General features: G+C 42.6%; 1 protein-coding gene across 4 annotated transcripts in view; it reads right to left on the bottom strand.

Moving 5' to 3' along the window:
- GOLM1 (golgi membrane protein 1) overlaps positions 1-23389 on the bottom strand; it is a 39148-nt gene extending 15759 nt beyond the window's left edge. The window contains exons 1-6 of one of the 4 annotated variants that reach the window (XM_072859314.1): positions 23040-23389; positions 18701-18747; positions 14427-14600; positions 11794-11973; positions 2459-2513; positions 1323-1425 (exon numbers count right to left, since the gene is read on the bottom strand). In XM_072859314.1, coding sequence (XP_072715415.1) covers positions 1323-1425; positions 2459-2513; positions 11794-11973; positions 14427-14555 — 467 coding nt within the window. In that variant the 5' untranslated portion in view covers positions 14556-14600; positions 18701-18747; positions 23040-23389. Of the gene's footprint in view, positions 1-1322; positions 1426-2458; positions 2514-11793; positions 11974-14426; positions 14601-18700; positions 18748-23034 lie in introns of all 4 variants that reach the window. The other 3 variants (XM_072859316.1, XM_072859315.1, XM_072859313.1) reach the window with 3 other exon arrangements.
- Between the last annotated feature and the right edge of the window lie 600 nt (positions 23390-23989).

A 23989-nucleotide genomic window follows, 5' to 3' on the forward strand; every position in this document is an offset into this window, starting at 1 on the left:
ATGTATATGAATCCAGTGCTTCAAGGACGCACCTCTCATGTAGAGCATGACTGTACAGCATATACATACTCCTACAGATCCATTTATCCTTGCTGATCTCACCCTTACAAGGAAGATACTGGCAAACAGATACTCTACCTAGCAAAGAACTATCAACAGAAGTCCAGGAGTCCCAGCTCTGTCATTTAACTAAACAGCAAAGAAATGATGCTTAACAACCACAGTACACAACAAGCTTAGAGGGAAAAAATACCTTAACAGTTATGTAAGTGCAATGTGGCTTAATAAAAGGTTGGTACAAACTTAAGTCTCCAACTTCCTTCTATTTTCTGTTAGAAGTCCTAAATTATTAGAACTTCACTAACACATTCCATCTGGGTAATCCAAATGAGTAATAATGCCCTAAAAAAGAGCACACAACCAACAGGTAATCAGTAAGTATCCCAAAAGCACTACCACTAATCCTTAATTCTTAAGCAAGGGAAAAAAAAAAGAAAAAAGGTATTTCAAGTTTGTCCTGCAGAATCCAAGTTCTTTGATTGCCATGTTGAGCTTTTAGTCATAATTCCTACAAAATCTAGCTAAACAGCGGCTGCTGGAAAAATACATATCACTAGAGCAATTATATTCTTGATGGAAAATCATTATGAGAACATGCAAACAGCAAATTCTGTTGGTTTTCTATTTCTATGCACCAGAAGGAAGATACAATAGGATGTGAAGATAGGCAGAGGGAACAATAAAATTACTGAAAGAACCCAGGGGAAATTCCTAGAAATAGCAGAAATGTGTATTTAGTGTAAGGATACTAATAAGCACTTGTGTTTAGTTATCCTTGCCTTATAATTCAGTGGGAAATCTCAACAAAAAACGTGACTAGGTATGAACTGTAACGCAGAACACATGGCTCTGACCATAACCGCACGAGAAATTTTCTGAGACCCCTGGCAGATAAATGAGGTACAGCTTCTCACTGGGTATTCCCGTATCTTAGCTTTTAAACTTCTTCAGAGTTTAGCCTCTCTGTGTTTCAATCTTCCCCCCAATTCTTAAATGAGAATATTGCTACCTTTCTCCTCCTGCAATGGAAGGAACATCAAGAAGTGTGAGAGAAGTCTGTGGATACTGAGATGCTGAGCGTTGCAAGGTCTATGCTCTTCTCCAAGGTCAACTGTGAGCAATTTTAGCAGATGTGTCAGGTATTACTTTCTCCTTAAAACTGTACATTTACTAACAGTGCTATAGCTATCACAAGAATACTCGGGATTATAACCAAGTCACCTACAACTCCAGAAGCCATCTTTTAGAAAGAATGTACTTACAGGTCATATGAGAACTTCCTCTGAAGGTTAGTCTGGTTCTTCTGAAACCAGTAAACATCCAGCTGTAGCTTTCCATATTCTGTCTGTAACTCTTTCAAGTGTTCTGACCAGAACAGGATTAAAATATATATTAAAATACACACACATATATATACCTACATATATTACAACAGAAGGATCAAACAACAGATCGACAGTAAGCGTGCTAACTCCATCCATCATGCTCATGTTGCATACAAATGCATAGATAATTGTTGAATTTATTCATCAAAGATGCACAGGATTGGGTAAGAGCAGCCTTTCAGCCTAACATGTTAACAAAAACAGTGTAACAGATTTTTGATCTCCTTTTCTTCAGAAGGAATACTCTAACTTGTTCGCAAAACCCTTGCTCTGTTAGGTTGCAGCCCAGGAAGTCTTTAGGTCTATTAAATACTAATCAGAACATAATATGAAATGTCATTCACGTTTATTGGCCATCTAAAGACAAACTTACAATGCTTCTCTGAATTACAGGCAATTTATAGTTATGTTCCTCAAAAACAGAGGCATCTACAATTTAGAGTCTTCTTCCTGATAGAAAGCTCTCTGTGAGGGCACCAGAAGAGGGCACCACAACATATTTACCTGTTTATAGAACTTAGGATCCATTCCCTAGACTTCCTGAGGAGTAAATTGCTAACAGCAATTTTGATGCACCAACATGAATAGAAGTGAATTAGACCAAGTTTTCTTATTTAATACAGAAGTTTGTGAATTCCCCTGGTGCTAAAATGCACGACCCAAACACCTCGGGAAGGAACGCAAGAACACGCTGCAAAAGGTAGAATGAAGAATAGATATACTAACAATACACAGAGAAGCTAGTTTTATTCCGTATTATTTTATATCTTAAGGGTCAGGAGTCCTACATCAAGCACTACATGGACAAATCCTTCTACTGTTGAGGCAGATTAATCTGACACTTCACTGAACTGGAACTATGCAGACACAGGATCCAAGTCACCGCAGCTCCTGCACCATCCCCATGCCTTGAAGAAAGGCAACATTCTCAGAAGACACCAGAAAAATGCAAGTCTTAAAACCAGGGCGCTTAAAAACCAATGAGAGAGATGCAGAGCAGTATTATGACATACCTCGTAGACTCTGGATCAATTGTTCATTTACTGTGATGTTACTCATCAGCACTGCCTGGAAGGAGCAAAACAGAAAACAATGTTTTAATTGCAAAGGGACTGTGTTACCATTAATATTATAAACAACACCAATCAAAGCACTTGTAACAAGATTTTTTTCTTTGCAAAGTGCTGGGTTACAGCCAAACACAAAAACTTTTGGCTGCTCTAGAGGTTTACTATTACAAACAACAAGCACTCATTTTAACCCAGATTTCCCAGTAAACAGGCAGGCTGGGGGGAAGGTATCACTGCACTTAAATAAAAAAAGAAGGAATGTAAAGAGTCCGCTAGTAGAATTGCTTGCTGCTTTATTCTGGTTTACTCTCACAGTTGCAGTCACAATCAGATTTACTGTATTTATCCCTTGAAGGAAGAATACAGCATAGCACAGCTTGCTATCAACTACCCTTTCACCAGGAAATCAACACACCTGCATTCAGGCATGCAAGGATGAGCTATGAAAGCATTAGTTATAGAGCATATAAAGCAACATGAAGCCCTTACACTGCATCACTTCTCTAACCATCCTCGCCCTCACTTTGATAAGAAACTGGAATGACCTTCTTCCATTCCCTCACTTTACTCTCTCTCATTCTGAAGAGGCAGTCAACATAGGAACATGTTTTGTCTGTTCTTTCATCAATCCCCTTCTACCAACCCATATATACACATGCCCCAAAATACCTGAATATTGACAGAACTAAGGCAAGTCTAAATGAAATTAATTCCTGTGAGCCAGATATCAGCATAACTTAGATTCGTATTTAACATTTAGAAAGTTTGGTGCAGAAGAGTCTTCTTAAGACTACAAAAAGATGAGATCCACTGACCCTTCAGAAACAATCCAGTCCACTCTGAGGAGCGTATTTCTTACACTTCACTGCCAATTTCCTCATTATCCTTCTCCCAGGAAACCCCAGTGTTCTGCAGGGGTCCCAGATCAGGATACATCAAGTCCCCCGTTTCCTGAAGTTTCTGCTCAAGTACTGATATGTGTGTATGTCCACACCACTTTAATGCAAATAAATACCTGCATCCATTCTGTCTGCCCAAGCCACTCTGAAACACTGGCAACGTTGTCAGTGCCTTTTTTCACAAAGACTACAATAGTAAGTGCTGGTTGATTAGGAAAAGCAAAGCGTTCAATCAATCTGAGAGGCATAGCATATAGCAGAGGGGTAGGTTTGTCTTTCGCTGATCGTTTAAAGAGTCCCAGTTCAAAGAGGCAGTCATTCATGTGTTGATGAAGAGGCAGCAATTTTCAACCCAGTAAAAGAAATAATCCTACATCATTCTATACATACAGCCAGTCCGTGAACACCACTGTGAAACCTCAAGAGCAAAGGCCTTGCTCCTTTGTTAAAAAGGAAAAAATAACAACAACATGAACAACAACAAATACTTAGGATTGTTTAATACCTCTTCCTCTCCCTTTTCACAGGATAGGTAAAAAAAAAAGGCTCTGGATTTGTTTTCACTGGTTTATTGGGGAAAGGAAGTTAATGTTTTGATGGAAATGCCAAGTTTTGCTAATGTGTGAGCAACGTAATCAGGCCGTTCCATGATTATCACTTTCAGGGTTTCCAGCACTGGCCATTATCAGAAACTGTCAATGGACTAGAAAAAACAGTATGACATGGCAATTTTATGTTCCTACAGTTTGTTGTGCATTTTTTTTTCTTAAAATGAAACTCCCAAATACCAGGACCACTTATTTGACGGTAAAACAGACAAGTGTTAAATGTTTTGTACTTTAGGACAATAATAAGTATGATTAGCTGAAGTGAATCAAATGATTTGCCTGAAAAAGGCTCCTTAAATCACAACAGGGTGGGAAAAAAAAAAAGCATGCCTTGGTCTTTCTGGATTGCATATAAAACTTCCTTTTAGCAATGCCACACCTACCTCCCTGAATTCATGGGTAAGAGTCCAGGAAGAAATAACGAAAATCTAGTTAGCTGTTTAACTTGAGCAGGAAATACTGTTTACTAATTTACAGGGCAGGGCTTCAACTGCCAACTTCCAATCCAACTGCATCAATAACGTCAGGCTTTCTGTTCCTCGTCCTGTCATCCAAGAGTTAACTAATCTTGACCTCATGGCTGTGAATTAGGCAGACGTTGGGGGGGTTGTCGGGGGGGGGGGGGGAGGCAGTTTATGCAGGTCAAGAGAGCAAATTGCTAGGAAGCACTCGGCAAACACAAGCCAAAACTCAGTTCTAGGAAGAAACTCACATTTTCAGTTTCATTCAGCCCACAAAACAATACCTATGATCCCTAGGAGTGAGAATCCAGCTTTTGGAAACTCACTGTATTACTATATCAAAATCTGATCTTCTGTGACAGAGTAACTCTGTAACATAGAACAAGGTCGTCATATTTGCAAACATGTCTTGCACAGAAGTCCTTGTGACTATCACAGAGCAAAAGTCAGTCTCCTAAGTGGAGTCAATGCTGTGGGGACAGCAGGTCTTCAGAAACCAAAAATCAAAAGCCACACTGCCACCAGCAGCGATGGAAAAATCTTGCTCCAGCTGGACAGCAAATTTTTTAGTGACAACTGCCAGAGATATATTTATTTTTTTTATTCACCACAGAACATGTCCGCATAAGTCATACTCCACTTAAGAAACACAAAAGTTATTGTCTAAAAAAAACAAAACATAACACAGAAGTACCCAAGAGGAAGCTTTGAGATAAATTATTTCAAAGCGTATGTTTTGAGCACATACTCAGAAATATGTACATGCATTTGATCCTATTAATGCCTTACACAGTAGTCTCCATAAACATATTCCTTGGAGGCATCACTACAGTAACTCCTTCAGCATTTGCTACTGTCATAAATCAAGCTAACCCAAAGACACTGAACTAACTATGTGCTAACACTGACTGTACATGGTGTATACAAAAACATAATGAGATACTGGAACAAGAAAAAGGAATAAAGCAGCAAAGAACTTGATGAGAGTAAATACTGGTTTCAGAACTAAAACCTAAGAAAAAAGGGGCTTTGCATTCCCAAATATAGCTCTCACAAGGAGAAAATGATGAGCCACAGCATCAGTAAATCAGCTGCTAAGAACAAAACCAACTGGGAACAAAGCAAGCTGGGAGGGTAATATTTATACATGCAGAAACAAGCATTTATAATTAATCAGGGAGAAGAAGGGCACCTATTTCATGATTAACTCAAACTGATCTAAGTCCTTACCACAAAGAAAAGGAGCAGTTCTGCCTTGCAGGCTCCTACTGCTCCCCACCACCATGCTGGCAGCGCAACACAAACCATATTTTGATTATCTGTTATTAATTTCTTAATTATATCTGGAAATTCCCACCTCCCTTCTCTATTTTTGCAAACACACCTCCCCACACACACACTTTGTAGAAACACGCATCATTAATTTTTTTTCTCTCTTTGTACTCTTCTTCACCACTTTGAAATAATCTTCAGGAGTAGAGAAACCATTTATACTAGCCAGAAAAAGGCTTTTTCCTCCTAGGACATGAGATTAATGGCTAACTACATGTTAGTAAGTGGGGAAAAAGTTCATAAATAAGATCTCTAAGAAAATATTTCTCTTTAGGTTGGCCTGTGTGTTGCACTCTCATGTATACTTCAGTGGAGGAGCACCAACTAAGCAAGCAAGTCTAAAGAAGCAAGTCTAAAACAAATTTCAAGCCCAAAATGGAGGAGACATTGTTAATTTAAACCTATTTCTCACTGAACTGAATTCCATTCAGAAATTACAGACTTTTCCCCATCCTTAATAAAGGGGAAAAACAAAACAAAACAAAACCAAAAAAACAGCTCTATTCCCAAAGTAATCCTAGTAAAGATCAGGGACTCAATCTTGTTTCACATCCTCTGCTAAAAGCAACCTAGACTCTTTTTTTGTGACGCAGGACGCGTGCACCACGACATGGTGCAGTTCAGCCCTCAAAACTGCAGAAACCACCAAAATTGTAAAGTTAACAATTTCTTACACTCTCAGCAGAAGAGAGGGGAAGTTGGCACATATGAATAAGAAATTACTTTTACAGGTGCAGGGCAATAGCAAGTGGATTGGAAAAAATAAACCCTGTGCAGCTACTGGACTTCCATGACATTGTTGTATTTAATTAAAACCCATATAGCAGGCAGTGTAAAGCAAACAGAATGAAGAGGTATGAAGAGGTAGAAATGTTCCAGTAGTTAACTGTTAAGCTACACATACTCCCAACATCCACTCTCTGGGTGCCTACAGTTCAGCTAGTCACAGACCATCCATTTATATTTTTACATTGTGAAGAAAAAAATTTTAAACAGAAGTAGTCTTCTAGACCTCTGCTGTACCAGTTATGAGTAAGGAGACTGACTTCTCTTGCTAATGTAGTAAAATCAGGCTATGGCAAGTAGAGTGGGGCATGAGGCAATGTTTGCTTTTCCTTAAAGCCTTTTCGAAACTAGAAGATGCAACATTGTTTGGTTTAAAAAACAAAACCAAAGCACACATAGGCACCTTTTCCTTTTCACAGCAGGCTTTCTTCTCTCTCCCCCCAACCCACTGTCATTTCTTTTGTGCAGAGCCAACTCTCCACATACCGATAGGTATTTTGTCTCAGAAGGCTGTGCTAGGAATTGAAATTTTCCCAGAGGGAGGGGATCTGAGAGCAGCTGTGGCCAGTGCTAAAAGACACTGAGCAACATGACAGTGACGTGCTTCACATATAATGTAGAAAGCTTGGCCCCTCTCCTCTGTAAAACAAGATGTAGGCTGGGGAAGAATTACATAAATCCAAAGAAAATTACAAACTGCAAAAGCATGTTCTAGCAGTTAAAAATAAGAGAGATTACACATATTGTTCTCCTCTTACGCTCTTCAAAAAGACTATTATGGCTGTGTACATCCCAGAAGCTACGAGGCCTGAATAACAACCATACAGAAGATTGTTCTTTAGAAAATTTCTTATGGATTAGAAACAGCCCTTTTGCACTTCTGATTCCTTATCTGTTGTTACTAAGAGTTTGTGTAAGCTCTCTTGATCTCTTCAGTCTATTTCTGTATAGATTTCCAGAAGCCATTGCTAAATCTACATTAACCCTTAAAAATTAAAGCGGATTTTTTAAAAGCAGACTGGTGATAGAAGTGTTTTATACATACTCAGACCTAAGAGAATAATTATGACAGCTGTTTCCCAGGATTACGTTACCTCAGTGAATGGTGAGCCCACGGCATATTTCAGGCTCTTGACTACCTCCTACCTTCTATGCCCTCATCCTTTAAGTAGCACAGAGATAGTTCTACTAGAAAAGAAGGCAGATTTAATTCAAAGCGGTTACCGCACTGCCACCGACAATGGCTTTAACGTGGCAAGGATTTTATTGGTGTATTAGTTTGGTATGAAACTAAATCAGTGGTATAATTTTTCTGTACTTTATAATCAGAGTAATAAGACATAGTGAGCAGAGATGAACTACAATTAAAATGGGTCTCGAATGTTACTTGAGAGTTGCTTTTGGTAAGGAGTCCAGCTTGTCAAAGTTTGTTTCCATATAGATTTCTTCTACAACCAGAAAAACCATAATTTCTCCCTGAAAAATAGGTGTTTTTGAGACAGACCATTCACTCCTACGCATCAGCTGAAAGCATTTTCATTTTTCTTTAAGAACAACAACAAGAACTAAACAAAATCCCATTTATCACTCAAAGATCTGTCTACTTAGTTAGACAGTTTGTATTACTTGTAAAGCAAGTTGAGAGACTCGGGGCTTGGATTTGCATTCATCCTTCCTGGACTAGGTAAATACTTGCTGCTAATCCCCACGGGGTAAATAAAGTTCAGTTCAAGGACTAAGTTTCCTATAACCAAAAAGGGTGAATTCATTACTTGCCTCCCAGGAATCCCAGATTCCACTGGAATCCATGGAGCTGAAAAAGAAGGACACGTGTGTGGCTCTGTGTGTATATGAGTATGTATGCACATATGAATACACAACACACACTTATACATGGATACACACACAGACACACAAAAAAGCACTCAGAAACAGTCTTCTCTTATACTCCACATCCCATTGTTAAATAACCTCTGATCCTGGACAGCTTCTTCAGATCAAGGTCCTTAGTTAGGAGAACTAAACTTTCCCTCTCTTCCTTGCCACCATATCAGGGGCATTCCTAAATTATAGTGGATGAATCCATGCCAACTTGGCTGATGGCATCTTTTGACAAATACACAGGTTCCCAGTAAAACAACTCTCCCTACTCTTAAATCACAGAGTTGGAAAACAAACAACATCTGTGCAGGATATTTGCTCATGTGTTGCAACAAAAGCGAATTTTGAATTTGCCACGAAGTGGTGCACAAGCACGTACACGCTCGTCCTACCACTTCAGGCTCCTGAGACACGCTCTTCTCCAATCACAAAAAGCAGAAGACAGAAAATGAGTCCATCGCACCACTTTTATCTAATGCTCTCTACAGCATCAGCTCCTGGGGTTTCAACAGCAAGCTTCATAGACTATTCCATTACTGAACAACTGCATTTTAGGATGATGGAGGGAAAAGCACTTAAGAGAAAGGAAGAGCTATACTAGAGCAGCCCCAAAATCCACCTTGCCCAGTATCCTGTCACTAACACTGAATGCCAAATGAACACCAAGGCAGCCATAAAGCACAGTATTTCCCAAGCAGCAGCTACTTCTGGCTGAGGAACGCTTGCAGCCAGAACAAACACCTTTGTATTGGGTGGTGGGGCAGGTGTTTGTCCCAGGTTATCCAGTTGCTTTTTAACCCACACAGACCCACTGCAACTGGGCATTATGGATGTCACAGACTTGCAGCTTCATCATCTATTGCGTGAGGAGCACTTCTTCTGCCTAGTCTGAACTACAACTTGCCGACTGCATTTGATGCCCGTCAGTGGGTGGAGAACAACCATGCCTTGTCTCTCCTAGTCACGAGTACTTTCCGCACCATTCAGGATCCTGGAGATCCCCACGATGGCTCTCCTCAGCTGGCTGTTGTCCAGCCTGTAACCTACACTGTGGATGCCCGTAGAGAAACTACTGCACAGCTTTGGTTATCCTCCTTGTTCTCCTCTGCGTGCCTTTCCCAGCGCTCCAAAACTCCACCGGTGACCTCCTCACAGTACAACAACTAACCCAGTTTATTTCTAAGCTGCTTTCTAACTTTTGCCTTATCATTCACCCCTGTGATAACACCATCTTGCCACGTGGCTGCATGATTTCTCTACAAGCCATGCGTGTGTAGCCTTTCGCAATTCCAGGTGTGAATGCATTCATTAGTCTCCCTCATCCTTGTCACTAACTCTTTCAGAAGGAAACTCCAAGATACTTCAGAAGCAAGATTTATTTTTCCAGAAGCTGCTTTGACTCTTCCCCAGACTACCATATTCACCCCGACGTCCAACAGCAGTTCTGGTTTTGTAAAATACTTCCCACCGCTTTTTCTGGCACAGATGCCAGATTTAATGGACAACAGCTCCTACATGTCCTCTAGACTCAAAAACACCGCCACAACAAGAAAGGTGGATTGTGTGGTGCCACCTACCTTTGTCTGGTACCACAGTACTTTGAAGCAGAAAGGCTGCACACCATGCTTGGCAGAAGCAACATTTCATGCATCGAGCTTCCCGTCACCAGCTCTCGACACCAACCCATCTGGCCAGCCTGACCTGTAAACGCTGTGGCCAGTACTTCCAGTTCCAGTGACTTTTAATAATTCTGGCTAAAGGAAAATCTACTTAGGAAAAGTAAGCACAAAATATATTTCCCTTGTAAAAAAGACTGTAGAGTAAATTAAGCAAATACTCAGTTCCATTTGCACTTTTCTTACTTTTTTTTTTTTTTTACTCATGCATGTGCTTTCACTCCTCACAGGACAGAATTGGAATGCAAAAAGATGCTCGAGCAGAATAATGGGTTTCACCAAAATGTAAACTGTGGGTACCTTCCCAGAGGATAGTAAATTTAAACAATTCCCACAGCACTCAGTAGCAACACCCACTATTAGGAGGCAGAAGTGACAACAACACTGATTACTCACTCGAATGCTGACTATCTTGGGGTATCTTTTTAATAAATACATAAATTAAAAAAAAAAAAATAGACAAACTATACCTCACCTTTTTAAAAGCATATGCAAAGACAGAACCCAAAGAGAAGAGAGAAATTATCAAAGAAACATGTTTGTCCCAAAAGAGGTAAAAAGATATTGGTTTATTATTTCTTTGAAGACCTTGGATAAAAATTATTTCAAAATAAATTAAAAATATATGCCACTGATGTGCATACTAATGAAACAATTCCACTTTTCATTTGTATTATTTTTTTTTTCCTCTAAGTACTTCAAAGATTATTCTGGTGATATTTTGTTCATGCACCACAAGTTTTGAGCAGCGAACTGTCACCTACTGGCAAACCCTTTACCTGAAGAGTACCTATTACCATCATCTGTGTCTGTTCAGTCCGCTGAAAATAATAGTCCTGGAAAGCTGATCTATAAACTTCAGTCAAGAGCCTCTACAGGAGAAGCAATAAACCCAGAATGAATACTCTCAGCTAAATACTTCTGGCAACAGTAAGAAAAGTGATATTAATGGCTAACAGCCACGTCCGAGGAGGTATCAGCAACATGAGGAAAATACACAACAAAACAGTTTGCAAGATACTACACAGCAGTAAGCGTACACACTGCTATTTAAGTAGGTAACATTCACGTTCTTCACAAAGGACTTCCATCCCTTTGGCAATGCTGCACGGTCAGGGGCACTGCCATGAAAGGCTAGTCTAACCTTCTCATGTCTCCCATTGCTATTGGGTTTTGGAGGTAGAAGACCAAGGTGCCGCAAAATTTGTAATGCATTTAGAAATAAATGTCAACCATTTATGTCTACGAATGTATACAAATATATTTGGGAATACAAATGTATCTGTTGGTGCAGCTGCTTCTTTTCCTTAAGTTTTAAAACATTAGCTTACAGGAAAGAAAGCCAGAAGCCAACCCAATGTTGGTAACAATGATTTATAGAGGGGGCAGAGGTTTTATTCAGAAGTGCTGTTACTTGAAGCTTCTAATATTTCACAATTATACAATGAATGCTATAATGTGCATCCAATGTCCTTTTTCTAAATACTATACAATTATACATAAATTAAATGTTTTGCCACACCAACATTGACTGTATGCCCATCAGCTGGAACATTTGAGCAACCTTATTCTGCTACAGAGAGTGCCTTGGTAAACCACAGTCTTGCAGAAAACTGTGGCTAGAAAAGGCCTTACCTTCTCTTCCTGATGCACTCTGTTGGCATTGTCCATCTGAAAGCTGTGCAAGGACTGGATTTTGTCAATCTGCTGTCGCTGCTTCTCTAGTTCCCCTTGGAATTCATTCTTTTTGAGCTCCACGGCACCCCTCTCCGCTGCCGCTCTGCGGACTTTGCCTTCCAGATCCATGATCCGACCCTGAGGAAGAGCAAATTAGCCAAAGCAAATAGAAATGCTTCCCCTTGCCAGACTACTCCAATGCATTCAAGGAATACCAAATTTCACAGAACCAACAGTGCTAATGTCATCAAAGTATTGTGTGAGCCCGTGGTACCTGCCACACACACAGACACACACACACACACCTGCAGTTTTACATAGATTACCAGTACAACATATTCTGCAGAGACTATCAAAATTTCAGTTAAAGATAAGAGAAATGCAAAGCTGTCTCAGTACTTGAGCTTAAAAAAAAACCCAAAACGCCCACACACACAAAAAAAAAAAAAACATAAAAAAAGATTGCAGTCTACAATATTTCTGAAGTAAAGGTCAAATAATTTTTTAAATTTAATCCAGACAATTCTGACATCACTGCACTTCCCAGTGTTGATCCTACACTAACTCAAGAGGGAAAACTAATCTCTCAAATCAATACGTTTTCCTGGAAGACCTGGGAAAGAGTAGAGGGAGGACAACACTGCCCAACTTTTACATAAACAACTGACATATGGCTGTTACACAAAGACACAGATGAGAAAAACTAATTTATAAGCAGAAAATCATGATTCTTCTTGATTGCTCAAAGACCAGTGACAGAGGAAAATTCAACACCATCACATACTGCACATACAAACACAGAGACATAAGGTAAGGAATCAAGCCTGATGCTATCACAGCTTTTTTTTTTTTTTTAAAGTACCAATTTAGTTTTGCAGGACATTGTCTCTAAACGCTTTGGGTTAAAAATCACTCTCAGCAGCAAGAAAGAGCACAAAAACATGCGAGGGGTGGGGGGGAGGGGGAGAAGTATCAACAGAATTTACCCAGGTAGAAAGACCTGGGGATTCCAGGTGGATTAAAAATAGATATAACAAAAACTGTGCATCTTCCAAGGCTCCAAAAAATGGACCAAATTTTCTCACACCACAGTATGCTGCATATCACTGCTCGCCTACTCTGCTTCTCTGCCACAGAAAGCGAGAGAACAGAGAGGTGGCAGGGGGGCGAAAGAAAAAGAAAAAGAAGAGGAAAAACACTTGCAGTTTAGCTGGAAGAGCAAAGAAAAGCACTTATTCCATTTCAGTCATACTAGCTGCAAAGTCTTGCCAACAAACGAATGGGCTGACAGAGTGCTTTAGAAGCTCCATCCACACCTTCGGCTATGCTTTTATTTCATTCAGAGGGCATGACTATGCAGAATTGAAACGATTTTCAAGGTAACTTTGGGAGAAACAAACAAGATGATACAGTAAATCAGTAACAGTAATGGGGGCCTTATGTCTCTAGGTTATTGAGATCAAGAATAAGCTAGTATGGTAACTTATTTTCCTCACTATCAGCTGCCTCACGGTTGTACAGCAAAGCTTCAGCAGTACTGACACAGTTACTACCTGCTGGTGGCCACCATCCTGAGGCCACTGACTAAAGGGAAAACAACGAATGACCAGAGTCCCAGAAGACAGGGCATCATACCCTCCACCAAGGGAAAGCTAAGACATACCCTTAACTGCATGGCCAGAGACACATGTCCTGTTTGAACAGTGTCCACTCTGAGGTGAAACAGGAGTTCAATTCCCACAGCTGTCAATTCAGTACTAAAATTTGGCTCAATTACAAAGAGGATACAAATTCAGTGGAAAAACTTGAGAGGAGCTCTCAGCAGCCATATTTAATTACCAGGTTTGCTTGTTAAAAACAAAACAAACAAAAAAAAAACCAAAGAAAAAAGAAAAAGAAGAACCAGCCTCCACATGTTGTCACAAACCAGAAACTTTATTCACGTACTCCTCAACTTCAGAACGCGTGCTCCAGAAAGTATTAAAACCCAAGCTCAACAGTCACAGAAAATACAGTTACCATTAGAAAAATAGCAGACAAGGTATTTATTCCATGTGAGTTGCATGCCCTCTTTAGGAAAGATTTCCAAGAAACACAAATCCAGATTTTTAGACACTGCTTCTGAACAAGCTAGATTTCCTTGTACTTGGTGGGATAGCATGTGTACATCCTTATGGGTCACATAAGAAAAAAAAAATCTAGGGAGATGAGCAAAATGCAGATGCCCATTCAGATTAAAAAAGGAGTACTAGTCTCAATGTACACTTAAGAAGAAAAACAAGGGGATGGCATTTGCCACATCTGTAAAGTGAAACAGCACAAGATAGCTGAATGCTTTGTTACTTCTGGTCACACAAGCACCATATAAGCAGGTCTTCAAGTTTTGAGTCCCCCTCACCTATAAACAGGCATTCCTCCCATACCCTTAATCTCCCACTACTGATAAGAAACAACTGTAATATTTGTGAAAATTCCTACAACAAGCTGAAGCTCCTGGCCAACCACATGCAGGAGAAGCATCGTTCTTGTTTTGGACTATGTTTATTAAACACACAAGTACAAGATGACATGCAGAGCAATAGGAAAATTACCTGCAGATCCACGCTGCGAGAACTTGCAATCCAGTAATTGAAGCCCAAAACAATGATGCACGCCACGAGCGCAGCCACGAGGAGAGGTGGAGACTTCATCCCTCGGCAGCTGTTTCCTAGCCCTACCATTTCAAGAAAAAAAACAAATCCAAAGAACCACAACAGTGTGGAAACCTGCAAATTAAAATAGACACGTTACACTGCATCCTCCACTATGGCTATTTTATACACGCAATGAAACTTTTACTGCAATAACACAACTGCTGTCAGCTGAAGGGACTACACCCAGCAAGGAAGGCATACTGTCTAGATATTTACATCTGAAGGACAAAGAAAGCCCATCTCGTACTATTAGCTTGTACCTAAAGCTTCACATGGACTTGAGGGGGAAGTTTTGAATATTCCTAACAATATAATGAAAATCTGCAATAAACAGAACAAACCAGCCATCCTTTTATCATATATTCCACCCCAAAAGCTAATTAGACAACACCGGTCTACAGATAGAGGATAGATTCCTTGTTATCTCATTTAGTCAGAAAATAAACTTAGTCTCGCTGTTTCAGGAGTAATTTGAATTTTGCTTCCCAAACTTGGGTAGTTTCAACTTATTCCCTCTATCTAACTTTTTGGTTCCAAGCTTGTAAAGAAATAAATCAATCAGATTGAACCAAATTACTTTAAGGACAATCTAAAAAATAAAAATAAATAGCAGACACTCGGATTTCAATGCTGAATTGTATTAAGTGATGTTTGCTTTGATCCTCACCTGCTTTCTCTGCTCCTAACAGAAAATAAATAACCTTGCTTTAACAAATGAGCAGTACCAACAGTACCACTGGTTGCTATTGAGACTTGGGTTCTTTCTGTGGAACAGCCCATCTTAACAGAAAAGCGGGGGCAAAGGGCAGTTGGAATTCTGTTTGAACTAAGCCATACTCATCCTATGAGATGATAAAATCTGGTCTTAATGAGTGCAATACCACCTAGCTCGGTGAATCCTCAAACTCCACTGGGAATCAACCACCCAGACACCACTTCAACCACCCTGACATCTGCTGGAAAAGTAGCACGGTGAGCTATAGACAATCCAGGAGACTCCTAGAATGCATTGAGGATAACTTCTTAAGCCAGGTAACAGACACCCCTGTGAGAGGGGATGCGATACTGGACCTGATGGTCACCAACACAAGTGAGCTAATCGGTGACGTCAAGATGGGAGGCAGCCTGGGCTGCAGTGATCGTGCACTGGTGGAGTTCACAGTCCTGAGGGGTATGGGTCAGGCAAAGAGTAAAGTCAGGACCCTGAATTTTAGGAAAGCAAACTTCCAGCTCTTCAAGGAGTTAGTCAGTAGGACCCCTGGGTAACTGCCCTCAGGGACAGGGGAGCAGAACAGAGCTGGCAGATCTTTAAGGACGCTTTCCATAGAGCGCAAGAGCTCTCGATACCCAGGTGTAAGAAATCAAGAAAGGAAGGCAAGAGTCCAGCATGGATGAGTCGAGACCTGCTGGTCAAACTAAAGGGCAAGACGGAAATGCACAGGCAGTGGAAGCAGGGACAGGTATCCTGGGAAGAGTACAGGGACACTGCCTGCTCATGTAGGGATGGGGTCAGGAAGGCCAAGGCGCAGCTGGAGCTGGACTTGGCAAGGGATGCAAAGAATAATAAGAAGGGCTTCTACAGGTATGTCACCCAGAAAAGGAAGGTCAAAGAAAGTATACCCCGCCGATGGGCAAGACGGGCAAACTGGTAACAACGGACGAGGAGAAGGCTGAGATACTCAACAACTTTTTTGCCTCAGTCTTCACTGGCAAGCTCTCTTCCCACATCTCTCGAGTGGATGGACCTCAAGACAGGGACTGGGGGAGCAAAGTCCCTCCCACTTGATCACTGTAAGAGATCAGATTTGTGACCACGTGAGGAACCTGAACATGTGTTAAGTCTATGGAACCTGACAAGATGCATCGCAGAGTCCTGAGGGAATTGGCTGGTGTAGTTGCCAAGCCACTCTCCATGATATTTGAAAAGTTATGGCAGCCAGGTGAAGCCCCTGGTGACTGGAAAAAGGGAAACATTGCACCCATTTTTAAAAAGGGTAGAAAGGAGGACCCTAGGAACTCCCGTCCTGTCAGCCTCACCTCTGTGCCTGGGAAGGTCATGGAACAGATCCTCCCAGAAGCTATGTTAAGGCACATAGAGGACAGGGAGGTGATTCGAGACAGCCAGCATGGCTTCACCAAGGGCAAGTCTTGCCTGACCAACCTACTGGCCTTCTGTGATGGAATGACTACATCAGTGGTCAAGGGAAGAGCTACGGATGTCATCTATCTGGACTTCTGTAAGGCCTTTGACATGGTCCCCCACAATATCTTTCTCTCTAAATTGGAGAGATACCAATTTGATGGGTGGACTGTTCGGTGGATAAGGAATTGGTTGGATGGTCGCTAAACTAAAAGAGGGTAGATTCAGACTAGATGTAAGGAAGAATTTTTTTATGGTGAGGGTGGTGAACCACTGGAACAGGTTGCCCAGAGAGGTGGTAGATGCTCCATCCCTGGAAACATTCAAGGCCAGGTTGGACAGCGCTCTGAGCAACCTGATCGAGTTGGAGATGTCCCTGCTCATTGCAGGGGGGTTGGACTAGATGACCTTTAACAGTCCCTTCCAACCCAAACTATTCTATGATTTTATGATCTTGGACACAGCTTGTAATAGATTGCTCTCTTGTAAACTGTGATCAACTTATTTTCTTTTTGCACTCCTGCAGACAAAAGTCAGCAAAAATGGGCACAGAAAATCAAATAGACAGCAAACACGGATACATCACAAGACACTAACTAAATCTGAAATGGGTACATTTACTATTAATATATTGTATAGTCTCTCAAGGCGCATGCTCTTAAATAAACCAACTTCTTCATTACAGATGCAATTCACAGGTTGTGATGTATTTAAAAATTAATAAATGGTAGCAACTCTTAAAGCGTTTACATGTGGACATGCACTATAATCACAGGGGAAGAAGGTGATGCAGCAGTTAGCAGGTACCAGAAATGCTGATTCTACTGTATGTCCGGCACTTAAATCCTTCAACAGTTTACCTATATCTAAGTGTGCACATGCACCCTCTGCAAAATCCCCTCTTTGCATTCAATTTAAGATATAACCCATTCTCCTCTTTTCTCAGCAGGGAGTGCACAATACTGCCAGACTGGTGAAGGTTTCAAATCTATTTGTTCATTTGAAAAGATTGTGAATTTGTTTGTTTGGAGACGGGATATATACGGAGCCTAAGAGTAAAATGTGTCTTCCTGAAAATGCTGCCTCTTTGTGTACATGCACACACAGAGACAAAAAAAACAAACCCAAACCAAACCAAAAACAGTGTGCATAGTTCCAGAGGTCCAACAGCTGAGGCCCAAGTTTCTCGCCTAAGGAAACCTCAGCTACAGAGCAAACTGACACATGCAGCACAGCTCCAGTGGACACACATGGGGCCACATACAGCTGAGGTAAGGTCAGCAGAAGAAGCAAAGGCATGGGGAAGAACCATGCATTTTTGTTGTAAAGCAAAAAAAAAAAAAAAAAAATCAAGGTGCAGCAGACTAAAACACACCTAGAGATATGCAAAAATTTCCAATACAAAGCTAAGAATTGCAGAAACATGTACATCTTGCACAGACTATTCTCCTGCTGTGCCATGCTAAGAGGACCACCTGAGAAGTACAGAGCCACCTCGCCTTCTTACATGGATTCCCTGAAAACCAAGAACCACAGATCTCCAGAGTGTCAAAAATGAGAGGTGGAAAATGGGGATGATCAGCACCGCCACATCAGCTAAGAACAAGATAATTCATTTACTTTTGCTTACTAGAATAAAATACTACATTTCAAAAAATGTGTATCAGAACCTGTCATGAAGTCATCCGTATCCTGTCCTTCGCTGTAAGAGTACTAGTTGGTACACTTGAAAACATGGAAAAATTACTAAAACATAGCACTGCAAGACATAGTGCATCATTCCAAGTGTTACTTGAATAAAATAATTGGTATTTTCCTCCTAGCAGTCAGAAATAGAGAAAGTAGTCCACGTTATCAGCAGTAACAACTTGCACTGGAACTTAACTACTGGATAAATACATGGGACTAACTGTTTAGCTTGAAAATTTTCAGAGGTAAAGCAACTATATTGTTCAAAGGATGAATGATTAGTTCAGCAGGCAGCTTAAAGCACAGGCACAAAACCACATTAAAGGAATGCCAATACACCTACCAAGTCCACAAATCCAGCAGCCTCAGCGACTCTTCTGCTGTCTTCAGCTATTAAAAACAAGCATGCCAGAAAGTGTCGATTTCACTAAACCATGTTTGACTTCAATGCATTGTTCTCTCTAGAAAATCCAGTGGTGTTTGTCCTTAAATAATTTATGTTAATTGGGAATATATTTTCATACTCAACAGAAAAAAAGGCAAAAGGAAAAGGAAAGCGATGAAACACACAGAAGGATCTTCCATTCGAATAGTGCGGACCCAAAACATTACCTCAGTTGCAATATTGATATTCCCTCTCTCATCAGTTTAAAAATAAAAACTGTTTAACTTTCTATCATGGATACACACATGCACGCATTTTGGAGAAGAGATAAGCAAATCAGCTCAGTAAGTACATTTACATGGAAATGTATTTGTACATGCTGTTTTCCAGGAAACATCTGGTTTGGCACAGTTATTTGAGTTGAAAATACAATACATTTCTGATTTTATGGGTAAGAAAGTGATTTTACTGAAGATGAAGGAATCTGTCTTTCATGAACATTTACTACAGATGTGAAAATTAGATGCTGTATCACATGCATAATGCTCTACATTTGGTAGAGGTAAAATTCCCGACTTCTGAACAGCAGATTTCATCCTTCTGCTTTGCCAACCTAGCAGCACTTCATCGAGAGGGAGATGGTTTAGACTCCGAGATATTCAAGCAAATTAACATATAGCATACTTTTATTTCCCATATTAATATACTATCAGTCTGAGCAATTCCTTCTTTTACTGTACTCGGCTGAAGTAGGATAGCTGGTACCCAGCAATCTTCCACTACAGATAATTAACAACCGTGCCAACTAAGTCTCAAGACCAGCACATTAGAGGCAAAGACAGAGCAAAAGAATTTGTGCATTTCAGACTCCCAAAAGGAAAGCCAATTCTCTCCGCTCACAAGGTCCAGCTCTGTGTATTTGCATGAGACCTGCCGAGTGGGAACAAGCAGAACAGATGAAGAATTCAATAAAAGCAGCACACAGCCAGGGGAAAGCAAAAAGGGTCCCTTATGCCCTGCCTGCCTACTGACCACCTCCTCCACCACCCAGCCACTGCACGGTACAAAGCCAGAGTAAGCCAGAGCAGCACCTGAAGACCATGTGCCACTGAAAAGCAAAGGCACATCTTTCTTGGAGGTCTGCGCCCCGAATAAGGACAGAGCCTTAGGAAAACCCCACTGGAAAGGCAGGGCCATAACCAGAGACAAAAAGGAGGAAAAAAACCAACAAGGACCCGAGGGCTACCGGACAGCACTGAGAGGACACACAACCACATCTGCTCACACCGGCTGACAGGCAACCACTCTGCCCAGGCTCGGGAAACCTCCTCCCATCAAGGGACCCCCACAGATAGACAATGGAGCTATCCCCACCTTTTGCAGATTCCTCCCCAATTTCTCAGTGAGATTCTGGAAGAAATTACCTGTTTTTTCAGATATTGCCATGAAATTCCTATGTCTGACTGCTTGAATAAAAATATACTAGCTTACCAAGCAAGCTAATCAAAACCTCTTCCACTGACAACAGTTAGTTATACCCAGACATGACTAAATCAGACTAACAGGTACTAGAAATTGGGTTTTCTTAAAAAAAAAAAAAAAAAAAAAATTTTAAAGTAATTCTTAAAACTGTGAATCAGAGAGCAAACATTTGTGCTCCCAGTCTTCCAAAAAAAGGTGATGGTTTAGGGACAGGTGGAAATAGAGAGGTGACAAAAATGAGTCAAAACCTCTCACTTTTAGTTTTATATATGGTTAACATACAGTAGAGATCATCCTTGAAAGATAAAATCCAATTGTTGGATGTTACCCACAAGTACCACCACTCACAGTCGCATGGCAAGAACCAGTTACAGCCAGCAGCAACCTTTATGCTTTCAAGGGTGCCCCGACTGCTGCAGGGGTCAGGAACTGGGTCTAATGCACTGTCACAAAACACGGCATGCAGATTTCTTATCATCCTCTGCAGCAACACTGTTTGGGGGTGGTTTTTTTCAAGTTTGCAAGTCAAAAGAGGTCAAACAAACGTTTTTCCAATAGAGATTTAAAGTTTGTACAAGGGACTCAAGCCTGCTGACCACAAACTTTCTAAATAGCTTTCACAGGAATCCACAAACTGCAGGCTGAAAGAAAAAAAAAAAAAAACACAAAACCAACAAAAACCTCCTGAAACATTCAGCAACAGCCACTTCTCAAACTTCTGTACTTTGGATGACTGGCTCACTTCAAAGTGGCAACCATCCAGAAAAAAAAAAAAAAAAAATTCAAACACCGATGCAGCAGGATGTAACTGAGTCACTATTTGCCCAAAGTATCAAGTTACACTTTTCACAGGAACACGAGGGGGAGAAGCATTTCTGGCACAACGCGTTCAGCAACTGCACTCATCCTTCTCAGGAATAACCATCATTTGATACTCAATTCAGATCTTAGGTCTTCATTTTCTAACACATTTTAAACTACAAGTAACAGATCAGAAGAGTATGAAAATACTGAAAAAGTGTTATCTGTTCAGGGGAAGGGTGACTTACCACTCCTCCACCAATTATTTTTCAAATCGGGAAGTATCTCTTCTTTCAAATGACTACTTTACAAGAAGCTAATAACCAATCACCCACAATGTCCTGCCCTTTATCTGATTAAAGAGAAATCCCAAATAGGTGTGTAGCTAAAAAGATGCCAGGGGTTAAGGTAGGTATCTATTTTGATGAAGGAAGTTAGGTAACCAAAGGTAACTTGACAAAATCTTCTAAAATACCCCGCACAAAGTTTCCAGACATGCTGTCTAGGTGTACTTGTAGACAATACTACTACCACCTGAAAATACTGTGTATGGAAATAAAATTAAACAAGCAAACTTACACACCAGCAGGATCTCAACAGTTAGTCAGCCCGTTGATTTCTTTTTAGGAAAATAGTTTGTTGTGGGTATTTTTCCCATACAACACGAACTATCTTGTCAAGATCACAACTAATAGGACACCCACTTGATCTTAAAATAAGACATTAGGAAATTGAGTACTGTAAGTTTAGATATGTGGTGAGAAAACCACAAAATTGCTACCATTCCCCCACCCTGTAACACTACACGTATGGTTCCTCTGTAAAACACACAAACCTCCCCCTAGCAAGAAAAAAAAAAAAAAATCGACATTGCAAATAGTTCTTTATGCACAAAGTCCTGTTAAGATGTAAGATGAAGGGCCATTTAAAAGACTCAACCCAAGAGCAAAGTTAATTAAAAACCTGATCAACTACTCCCATTTTCAAGTTCACAAGGGAATTCAATGAAGCGAAGCAAGGTAAATGTCCTGGATGCACAAAATAAACCCAGTATTTATTGTGTACCCAACAGCTGAACCTAAATTTCTGAGGTGGGGGAACCACTTTGCCAAGGAGAAGTGGGAAGGCCTCTGGAGGCATGAACTTGCGAAAAGCCATCAGCCACCCCAACAAGGGTAAGAAGAGAGAGACCTCCGCAGCTCTGCCCGCAGGGAGGGAAAGCAGGGAGTCCGCGGAAGCGGAGCTGGCTCAGAAGGAGGAGGAAGGTGAACAGGTTCAGGGCACAGCCCTGGTTGGAAGGGACCTCGAAAGACCATCTGGTCCCACCCTTGCCGGGAAGGGGAGCTTGGAAGAGATTATCTCACACCCTGCCTTGTTACGGCCCTTTCCGATTTCTAGTATCATCATTATTTCTACCTCCACTGTGAATATCCAGAGTTGTTTTGGGCTCAACACGCTTGTCTCTGTGCAAAAGACCCAAACAGGGAAAACTGACTTAAGAGAAAATAAGAAGTGTAATATAATAAGACACTATTAGCGTCAGGTACACACGCAAGCGAAGCCCAGACGAACCGCCCCGGTACCTCCGCTGGCATCCACCCGCAGCGACTGGGAAGTTCCCGGGGGACGGAGTCCGCCCGGGGCCCCACCGCCGGCCTCACCACCCGCCTCCCGCCGAGACGAGCGGCTGCCGCCCCGCCGCACAAACCCCGCGCCGGAGACGCCGCTCGCCTCCCCCCGCCGGCCACCGGCTGCTGGAGCCGGCCGAGACGAGCCCGGCGGGGCAGAGCCCGCCAAGCGGCGGCAGGCCGCGGCCCGGGGTCCCTCAGGCCGCGCCGCGCACCCCCGCCCGGCCCGGGCCGGCTCGCCTCCGCCGGCCCCCTGCCTCAGCCACCGCAGAGGCCGCCGTGCGGGGGGACGGGACTCCCGGCAGGCCCGGCCACACCAGCCCCCAGCCCTGCCCTGCCCTGCCCAGCGCCGCAGGCAGCGGCGGGGCCGCGGCCGCTCACCTCACCTTGCTGTGCCGAGCCGCTGGCGGCGCCCCCCGCCGAGCAGGAAGGCGCCGGCCGGTGCCGCGCCTCCCGCAGCGCCTGGCGCCCGCTGCGAGGGAGAGCGGCAGCGGCAGGAGACACCGCGGGCAGGGCCGGGCCGGGCCGGGCCGGGCCGGGCCGGGCAGGGCAGGAAGCGCGGGGCGCGGAGGAAGTCTGGCGGGCGCAGGGGCAGCGAGCGCTCCCGGGCAGCCCTCCTCCCGTCCCGTCCCGTCCCGTCCCGCCTAGCCCCGCCCCGGCCCGGCACCACCCCGGCGCCTCCTGCCTGAGGCAGCGCGGGGCCGGGGCCGCCCCGCAGCTCGGGAGGGGACCTTCCCGGCGGCGGCTGCTGGCCGCGCCCCGTCCCACCGGCGCCTCCGCCCGAGGAGCGCCCGGGCTCTGCAGCGCGGTCTGGGCTGCGGCAGAGCCGGGCGTCCACGCCTGCCTGCGGTACACCGCTGGGCAGCAGCCTCTCCTCTCCTCTCCTCTCCTCTCCTCTCCTCTCCTCTCCTCTCCTCTCCTCTCCTCTCCTCCCCTCTCCTCCCCTCTCCTCCCCTCTCCTCCCCTCTCCCCTCCCGCCTGCGTTCCCCGTCCCGGTAGCTCAGGCAGAGAGCCCTTAACCAGCGCTTTAGCTGAGGTCCAGATTTCCAGTCCTGACCACAGGCGCTTGCGTTTCTGGAAAGCGACGTGTGGGAAAAGCTGAGTGTCCGAAATGAGAGAATAGTGAAATAAAACTCGGGAAGGCTGTTTTAATATTTATTTTTGACAGCCAAATGGATGAGGCGGGTATTTTCCTCGTTCAAAAATGTCAAAGCAAAAAAAGTTAGGCAACGTGTTTCTTCCATGGTTATTAACTCAGCTGGACACTTTCCACCATCCAGATCTGCATGTCGTTTCTGCGTGTTAGCTTTCTCAAGTGTAAGAGAAACACTTAGAG

The sequence above is a fragment of the Ciconia boyciana genome, chromosome 4, assembly GCF_034638445.1.
Source record: "Ciconia boyciana chromosome 4, ASM3463844v1, whole genome shotgun sequence".
In the NCBI taxonomy this organism is placed as follows: Eukaryota; Metazoa; Chordata; class Aves; order Ciconiiformes; family Ciconiidae; genus Ciconia; species Ciconia boyciana.